Genomic DNA, 9,251 nt, shown 5'->3' on the forward strand with positions numbered 1-9,251 from the left:
CTGGGTTTAAAATAAGTAAGATGGCCTTCAGTCCCTGTGATGTATTTTATCCTTCGGGACAGGTCAAAAAAAAAAATCGTAAAAGACGTGAGAAGGAAGAGAAGCCAAATGACTTCCACTGTGCTCCCAGAAATGCCAGAAGGAGAAATGAAAATAAGATGTAAAGGGAAATGATTGACTGACTGGATGCTTGTTTCATTATTTATTTCTTTGTTGATTTGATGACGCAAACTGGAGCAAGTACTGAGGAGACGTGGGAAGGGTGATATGATTCACTGGGCTGACGGTGACACGAGGTTGGTGAAGAGTTTTAAGCTTGTGATGGATGTTTGGGATTGAGTCAGTCGCTCTGACTTAAGTGCGAAGTGTTTTTACAGCTGGAGAGGAGAAAAGTCACATCTGTGTGATTATCGCACCAGGGAAGATGCTCTGTGAAGGAAAGTTGAGTTTTGTCAGCAGATTAAAGGAATAATTTTCATATATACGTCACATTTATATAATCATTATAAGTAATCATGTCTTCATTTAAATAAATCACCATCATGCAAAGGTTTGAGGAGATGAAAAATCAGGAGAAAATGGTTGATGATGCAACAGAAATACAATGATACAATCAGCATGTCTTTGTGGATGACGATTTTAGTCATTGGTCCATTACTTACGGCCAGATTTAAATATCTCAACAACTAGTTGCTAGTTACTTATTAAATTAATATTATATTCAATATGACTGAAGTATTGGTGAATTGCTTACTTTCTTACCATATGAAGGAATTCATGGTTCCTGGAGGATGAATACTGATGACTTTGGTGATCCCCAGACTTCTCCTCAGATGCTAAAAATGATCATGTAGAACTGATAAAAACATGCCAAAGCTTTAAAACTCGTAGGTGTGAGACCTACTTGAGCAAATTAGGGTAATTGAAAATGAAAACTTTGTGTATACAACAAAGAATTCACACTAATTTAACAGATAAGAATACAGAATACTGAACATAGATTTTCATGTAAACAATTTTAATATGAGGATGTGAGGTTGTCTCATGCTAACAGTTTTTTTTTTTCAGTGTATATTGTTGGATTAAAATTGTTCTTGATTTCAATGTCTCAGGTGCTAAAAGTGGGCTTAATTTAATTACTTTAAATGCTTCTGGGTAGCTTGTGTGAATTTCAAAATAAAAAAACAACAAACAAGAGCAAAACTAAGAAGCGTTTTAATTTCAAGCTGCTGCTCACAGCCACATGTAACTACTTAAAAAAAACTTGCATAGGAAATGCTCTCTGATGTATTAACAGATCCAGACTTATGCTGATGAAAATGTTTTTATCTGAATCAATATTTCTGCACTGTAGCTTCCAATGAATCACTGAGGTTCCATAAAACATTATAAAGATATTATAGAATAATCTGAAACAGACATATGACACTACAGTGCGAGTTGCATTGAAAGATGTCTGCCTTTACCTCCTAAATTATAACAAAAAAATGATTTAGAATTGAACCCACAAAAAATTTAACTGCTGTCTTAAAAAAAACTTTCACGGTGTGTGGTTTGAAATTTTGAGAATCACATTTCTGGGTGTAATATTTTACTACAGCCTGTGTAAAATATAGCAATAAAAGAAACACATTCACTGTCAGAGTGCATCCTCTTTAATTAGAAAAAAATATTCTACTTAGTAAACAAAAATATTTTTGACACAAAAAATGAAATCAATGTCTGAAGGATTTGGAGAGTGGGCGTCTGATTAATGAGGCTGCATTTTTGGTCGACTGGTTTGGTTTACAAGATACTGAATATGATATGAATATGTCTGTGAGTGAGTGCCTGGATGGTAAACGTGACATTCGTCTTTTACATCTTGTAAGCCTCTTTAATTATTTCTTAAGCACATAGTAAAGACTCTGTAACTAAACGTGAGTTAACATACCTGGTGGTCCACGGTGATTTGTTCTCATGAGAGCAGATATAGCAATGAACAACGCCATTCATCATCTTATGAGGGGGGGTTCAGCTTGTGCAATACATTCAGATTAAAAAACACAAAAACCCTGTGAAAAAGTAGCCCATTTCTTTTTTTTTTTTACAACTAATAAAAACTATTTAAGGGGATTTTTTTCCCTTTTCTTGCTTCCATTTTTGTACTCTACTCGCCACTGTAATGTACTTATTCCACAGTTGTTGTGACTAAATATGATGAAAAGTTTGTGTAAAGCTATAAAAAGTGAGTAAGCCTCTTTGATTAGACTGAACACCATTTTCACCATTTCCAGGATTGTGTTTGGGAACTTTACCTTACATTGTAGTTTCAATACTTAGTTATGGGATACAAATATTTACAATTAAGATGAATTACTTGTTAGTTTCTAAATACTTCAAAAGTACTTAAAAAACCTTTTACAAATGGACGTTGAACATTGACAGCATTTTTGCCAATTTATATTGAAAAACTAAGGAAGTTTCAATCAACTGAGCTTGTTAACACCACATCCTAATTTGTTAGGACTATTTATGTATCTATCAGAGAGTGAGTTTATTATGGCAGAGTATGTTAACTCACGGTCACATTATTCAGGCACTTACTCATTACTTAAGCATTAATTAGAGACATCTGGGAGTGTTCAGTCTGCTCCCTCTGTGCCGACTGCAGCCACGGCTGAGACATAGTAAGGTCCCTCTCGGAGATAAGTCTTCAGACGGATGTAATGCTGGCTGCCCAGTATCTCTGCTGCTGTTGATGAGCACACGAGTGACCCCACCAGTTCAAACCTAGCATCTTTGGCCTCCTTCGTCTGACCCGTGGAACGATCCAAAACAAACTCCATGAAACTGGGAGTGCTGATCATTAACTTCTGGCCCCACGGCTGCGTGGCAATGGCCTGCAAAACACACACACACACACACACTGATTAAGATACAAATATTACTGGAGCAATGGTTATGGCTCTATGCGTTTGTGTAATCAAACCATACAAAAACAAGACAAATTCTTCCAATATCTCCACTTCTACTGTTGTTGTTATTAAAAGGTCAGGATATGATGGTAGTTAGACACAGCTGAGCACTCACATTGAATATCCGCAAAGCCCCACAATGCAGCTCTGGGAACGGCTGAGTACTTATGTTGCAAATCATGTCCATGGGCTGCTCAGACAAAAGGCAGAACCAGGACTCTGTCAGGGCCAGGAGGTCTTCTGTCTGATGCTCTGGCTGCAAAAAGGATTACAGATTCTTAAGCTGATGTACTTTTTTTTTTTTCTGAAGATGGCATCTTAAGAATTAAATAAAGTTTATATTTCTTATGAGTGCACACACATACCTGTAGAGTAAGAAGTTGTGATATGGCGTCCAAGCTGCGCACTCTGAGCTCTGTAGCTCCAGAGGTGGCAAGTTTGCTCATTCTTAACAACACAGCCTTGAACTTTTCTCCTAAAGACACACCAAGAATCACTCACAAAGATCTCAAGACATTAGCTATAAATACCTGAAATATAAACATTTTGTGAGGGGCCGTCGATCCTCGGGCACATCACGGTGGGAGTAACTTTGAAAAACAGGATAACAAGCTAACCTGTTTTCTGAAGGACCTGTTTCCCCTCCACAGTAGATGCAAGTAATCCCAAAGTGTCCAGAGCCACGCCGATCATGACAGGGTCTGGGTCCAGTGCCATCTCAAACACCTTGTTCTGGAAGGCTGGGTAGGTTTCACAAACCTGCTGTGGGCTGTCCATAATGGCCAGGTTTCCAAAGAACTTCACCAAACCTACAGGAGTAAGATTGTGATATTGCACTATGCAGTTACATTGTTTTTATTTTATATGCTGAGCTATTTGACTTTTCTTGATTCATTCATTGTATAAGACAGGGCTACTACTTTTAATGCTGACATCCCGGCTACAGGGGAGCTAAATACAAGAGGTATAAGAGGACTGTTCATCCTGTTCTCAAATAAATCTGCATTTATTGTTTACTAATTTTTGTTTCAGAATATCAGATGTAAATCTGAAATTATTGCTCCCATATTAGAAGAAAGTAATCCGAAACATCTGCTTATGATTTAGCTGGAAAAATCCATTAATCCTCACTGATTCTAGACAGAGTGCTTAAACAGATACAAAAAAGGGGCCGGTAAATGAAGACTAAAGCTGAGTGTAGCAGCATGTATTAATCTGACCTGACTGTATTTCTTTATTTTCTCTGAGCAGCTTTCTAAACAGACTCACCAGGAAGGTAGAGGGAGGAGAAGGGGTCGGTCTCTGCTCCTCTGATCATGTTGGAGATCTTGTCCATTATGCCCTGCTGGGCCAAATACTGCCGGCCATGCTGACTGTGGGCGAGAGAGGTCACCATCTCAATGGCTGTGGCTCTGGAGAAAAAGACAATGAATACAAATTTACAGCATGATTAAAGAGTAAAGACACTTGACAGAGGCTGTGAAAGCAGACTATTATAAAGCAAACTATTACATAGTAATGTTTAGTTTCTAATAACTGCATTATAATTTTACATACAACTTCTCATTTTCTGTCTCTGTATTTATGATATGATTAATTCTATTACCTGATCAATACATCATCCCCTGTCAGCTCCCCAATCAGCTGAGAAATTAAGCTGCTGTTGGCACAGTAACCAAGCGAAATGGGAGAAAAAGATGAGATTTCCACCACCAGCTGCAAATAGGGAAAAAAAGTTGTAATGAGGAAATGGATATGCAAGCTGTTTTATATGATTACATGTTTATGCATAGATGCATGCCTACATTTCATAAAATATTTTACACAATGAACCATGATCAATGAAAATCATGGCAACAGATAAAGATTATCAACACCAGTCAGGAATGAGTGATGTAGTATTTGCACTGATGATTCAAAGAAAAGAAGAACTATACATTTGGGGAAAAAAAGCTCAACATTAATTCCAATGCCTCCATGTGCATTGGATCTAAGTGCCCACATTCTGGCTTGATTTCTTGTTACGACCAGTCATCTCTTTCACTGATTTCGCACAAAACATGGCCACTTTTGCATCATCAGCCACAGAGTAACCAAAAGTGACACATAGATACACGTACCTCATATATTCTGTATCTGATGATGTCACTTGTGGCCATCACATCCTTCATGACTTTCAGCAGGTCGCTCTGGAACAATTTGTCTAACCCAGGCTTGGAGTGACTCAGTTTAGACAAGGACTGGATGGCCTAAGAAACAAAACAATGACTGCACCCACTGTAGATTCAGTAAAATCTCATGCGGGATACCTCACCGGCTCAGTTATTACCTGTTTTGCCACAGCCATCGTTTCTTCTCTGATGCAGTGGATCACTGCTTGAAGAATGTCTTGGTTGTTGAGGATTTCAATGACGGCGTCGGGGTGCTCTACTATTCTACCAATCTAAGAGGGACAAACATAAAACCGTAACAATGTCAGTGTTTTAAAGAAAATTGTACGTGCGTTTACTGTGTGTGAGTAGCCTACCTGTGTCAAGGCCAGTATCTTAACCTTCTCATTAGGATGAGTCAGACCCCCTTGCAGCTCTGCTCTGTAGTGCTGTGTCAGGTACACAGGGCTGAGGGCCATTAAGATGCGTTCAAGGATGTCCACACATAGCTCAACCTGCTCCCTGTGAATAAAGCTCACATTAGTAACTTGAAAACTGGTAGGCATTTGTTTTATGGCTGCAAACAATTAGCATTTTCTTTAGTGATAAATCTACAAATTCTTGCTTGTTTTGTCTGACCACTGAGGGCCAAATTATTCTCTTTCCTATCATAGAAGAAGGAAACAAGCAAATATTCACATTTAAGAAGGTGGAAAGTGGATTAGTTGGCATTTTACCTACAACTGACAAACAATCATCAAAATTGTTGTTAATTTGTTGTGACAAGGGAAGAATGTGAATGTTTGGACAGTAACTTGTTTTCATTGTTCCTCTCCGTACTGTTGGACACACAGAAGTTGAAATTAACCATTGACTTTGTGTTTGAAGTGCTAATTTTCGCCTGCACTTTGAGAAAAGTGACAGCAAGAATAGCAGCTGCCAGTTATTCTACATCTGCACCAACCAAAAATGAATGAGGGACTGTGTAAAAAAGGGGTAATGCTGTTATACACATAAACACGTCTCAAACACTCTAAATATGGAAGTCAGTAATGTAATTTTCATTTAGAATCCAATAAATAGGGATAATCAATTCAAAACGTGTCACTTATCAAGCCTGCACAGCACTGTTCTTCCGTGCTAACATCGTAGCCAGTTAGCTTGCTACTAGCAAGGTGCAGCCATTTATAGCTAACTATCCAACTTACCTAACCAGTATGCTAGCTTCAAATAACTAATAACAAATACTGACAGCAGACTGACTCAGCAGTTAACACCCACCAGTTTGCTAAACAGTGTGAACAAGATGCACTGTGCCAAACCAACCTGTGATTTGAGTTTAACAGAGAGAATATCACATTGAAACGCTGTCCGCTCACTGAGTCCCTCAACGCGCTGAGAGGTATCGATAATAAAGCTGCTTTTAAACTCTGTAGCTCTTCAACTGGATCCTCAACGCCCGAGATTTCCTGCAGCAAACTCTCAATGGAAGCAGCCATGACTTCTAATGGTGTAGGAAACTACATCCATGGAATCTTCCGACCATCCGCCTACTTCCTCTTCTTCTTCTTCTTCTTCTTCTTCTTCGTTATAAATGACTCGTTTGATATCCAATGATATTGCGCCATACCGCCACCTGCTGGGCTGACTGGGAGGCGTCATTTGATTTCAGGTAAAATCTTTTTTTCGTCTATTCTTTCAACTTGTCAATTTTTTTTATTTACAGTAAAACATAATTCACAATAATTACTTGATATCCTAAACCCGTCCTTAGACCCTTCCATATGTTTTTGCCTTACCTTCTCTAAAGTAGAAAGGGAGTCTGCCAATACTCTAATGTAAATCAAGGCAGGTGACACCCCCAATTTTACTTAAAAACTAATGACCTGAAGCTCATTAATCCAATATTGGTCATAGAGATAATGCAAATACTAACTAACTAAAAGCAAATATGTGATGCAGTTTAGGCAGAGATAATCAAAACACCATTATTTGATTCCTCTGTTTATATGGGATCCCAGAGCACTCCTCAGGTTTAATCTTGATTACCCCCGATCAACACCCTCTACCTTCCACCTCCACCCCACATGATACCTGGCCTCTCACCTCCCTCCCTACCACCTCCCCTGGGGTTTCACAACTTCCACCTAGTAGTGCAAGTTGGGATGGTGTAATTTTAGATTTCATTCAACTACCATGCGGCTTGACAGAATATATCTGAGGTACTGACACAACCTTGAGTGCACCTCTACAGCACCGCAGCGAGGTGAAAAAGTGAAACACTGGAGGTCAGCAAAAACAAGATCATCAAAGGCTGTCCTCCAGGAAACAGACAAGATACAATAAATGGTTTAAACTCGATTACCTGAAATGGGTAGACCTGCTTAAGCACCACCTGGATGACTGACATTTAAATACATAATAGTAAAAAATAAATTCCAACATGCCAACATGTCCTTGTGATATGATCATAATACTCCTTTTCTAATTCTAATTCTAATCATTAATGTTGTATGCATGATGCAGGATACGTTCCTCTTGATGAAGCATGTGACTAAGAGTTGGAGTGCAGGGTTACATGCTGCTTGAGTTTCATGAAAGTGGAAACCCTGTCTGTCAGCAAGTATTGTCGTAGAACTGACAACAGAGGTAGGTCGTCTGGTCACACACGGCTGATAAACACAGAGAAACAACAAGGCGGGTGTCATGCAGGTACAGTTAATTCTATGCAGTTTATACATTTTGATTTACGTTTGTTTTGTTATCTTTATGGTAATTCATATTCTTTCTTTTTCTGTGTCATGCTCCAGTGCTCTCTGTGCAAGCTGCGTACCCACCAGTGGTGCTTCCTTCTCTTCAATGTGTTACTCTTCCATGCCCTGTTGTTTGGGGCAGACTTTGTTGAGGAGTACCTCCTACAGCCCACCCCTGGGGTCTACACTGATGGCATTGTTGTTGATGTAAGAGAGAAAGCAAGGAAACTAGACCTTAGCAACGCCAGGGAGAATGTGTCCCAGGCCTACCCAATTGCTAATCCTGATGCCTGCAGAAACTCTGACCTATTCCTCCTCGTTTTGGTCTTCAGCTCCACAGCTAATATCACCCAAAGAGATGCAGTCAGAAGGACATGGGCCAACCAAACGCTCATCCAAGGCTTTCCAGTGCGGATTCTCTTCTTTTTAGGATCAACTGAGACTTCTGCTGCACAAAAGGCCCTGATGGCAGAGTTAGACCGCCACAGGGACATGGTCCAGGGTCATGCTGTGGCTGACTCGTCCCTCCGTGGCCCAACAGAAAGGACAGTGCTGGCACTCCGCTGGGTGATTGCCTTCTGTCCCGTGGCACGCTTTGTTCTGCTGACCAAGGACTCTGTGTTTGTCAACCTCCCGGCCATTGGAGGCTACCTACTCGGGCTGCACAGGCACCCGGAGGACCTTTATCTAGGCAGGGTGATCCAGAGAGACTCCCCTGACAGGGACTCCAGCAGTCCTGGCTACATGCCCCCAGCTCTCTACCCTGACAAGTACCTGCCTGAATACTGTGACGGGACAGCTTATGTTCTATCTCAGGATGTGGTCCGAAAGGTGTATGTAGCGTCTGTGGCAGTGCGTGCACCTGTGCCGGCTGATGTTTTTGTGGGCGTTTGTGCTCAGAAAGCTGGTGTGGCACCAACCCATAGCTCCAGGTTCTCAGGAGAGAAACACATCCGCTACAATGCCTGCTGCTACCGCTATCTGTTCAGCTCAGCAGGAATGGGAAGCCATGAACTAGATATAGTGTGGGCAGACCTGGGGCAGAAGGGTGGAAGGTGCTCACTGTTAAAGACCTACTATGGCCTGGTGACCTGCAAGGCCCTCACATACCTGGATAAACTGTCCTTCTTCAACTCCTAGGGTCAAGCTGAATCCCATGGTTAATTGATGGAGTGAGACTAGCTCATGTTTGTGCCTGTGAGAGGAAAAGAGACAGTGTCTGACAGGAAATGCAGCTGAAAGGGGGAAAAAAATAGATTGTAAATAAGTTTGTTGTCCTTGTGCTCATGTGTGCACCAATGTTTGCATTTGCCTGTCTATATGGTTGATGGATAAATTTGTGTAAGTTTGCCTCAAGACTCTGTTGTACCCTCATTACACATGCAACATAA

General features: G+C 40.4%; 2 protein-coding genes across 2 annotated transcripts; one reads left to right on the plus strand and one right to left on the minus strand.

Moving 5' to 3' along the window:
• Window positions 1-1,639: 1,639 nt before the first annotated feature.
• On the minus strand, window positions 1,640-6,651 carry psmd5 (proteasome 26S subunit, non-ATPase 5). The gene is made up of 10 exons (XM_070850553.1): window positions 6,434-6,651; window positions 5,485-5,629; window positions 5,287-5,400; window positions 5,078-5,206; window positions 4,564-4,673; window positions 4,227-4,369; window positions 3,575-3,766; window positions 3,323-3,432; window positions 3,073-3,213; window positions 1,640-2,882 (listed from the first exon to the last, which is right to left on the minus strand). Exons 1-10 carry the CDS (start codon window positions 6,604-6,606, stop codon window positions 2,625-2,627), a joined length of 1,515 nt encoding a protein of 504 aa, XP_070706654.1. The 5' UTR covers window positions 6,607-6,651; the 3' UTR covers window positions 1,640-2,624.
• Window positions 6,652-7,303: 652 nt separating this feature from the next.
• On the plus strand, window positions 7,304-9,000 carry LOC139219244 (beta-1,3-galactosyltransferase 9). The gene is made up of 3 exons (XM_070851055.1): window positions 7,304-7,329; window positions 7,795-7,819; window positions 7,918-9,000. The coding sequence occupies exons 1-3, from the start codon at window positions 7,304-7,306 to the stop codon at window positions 8,998-9,000; spliced, it is 1,134 nt and encodes a 377-aa protein (XP_070707156.1).
• Window positions 9,001-9,251: the final 251 nt, after the last annotated feature.

Source organism: Pempheris klunzingeri, chromosome 19 (genome assembly GCF_042242105.1).
Source record: "Pempheris klunzingeri isolate RE-2024b chromosome 19, fPemKlu1.hap1, whole genome shotgun sequence".
Taxonomy (NCBI): Eukaryota; Metazoa; Chordata; class Actinopteri; order Acropomatiformes; family Pempheridae; genus Pempheris; species Pempheris klunzingeri.

Excerpts from the sequence above, each read along its gene's own strand:
- psmd5 (XM_070850553.1), bottom strand. The coding sequence starts at position 6,606 with ATGGCTGCTTCCATTGAGAGTTTGCTGCAGGAAATCTCGGGCGTTGAG. Across the intron at positions 5,401-5,484 it reads AGATACTGGCCTTGACACAG|ATTGGTAGAATAGTAGAGCA; the intron begins GTAGGCTACTCA and ends TGTCCCTCTTAG. Across the intron at positions 3,433-3,574 it reads ACAGGTCCTTCAGAAAACAG|GAGAAAAGTTCAAGGCTGTG; the intron begins GTTAGCTTGTTA and ends GTGTGTCTTTAG.
- LOC139219244 (XM_070851055.1), top strand. The coding sequence starts at position 7,304 with ATGCGGCTTGACAGAATATATCTGAG. Across the intron at positions 7,330-7,794 it reads CTTGACAGAATATATCTGAG|AAACAACAAGGCGGGTGTCA; the intron begins GTACTGACACAA and ends ATAAACACAGAG. Across the intron at positions 7,820-7,917 it reads ACAAGGCGGGTGTCATGCAG|TGCTCTCTGTGCAAGCTGCG; the intron begins GTACAGTTAATT and ends GTCATGCTCCAG.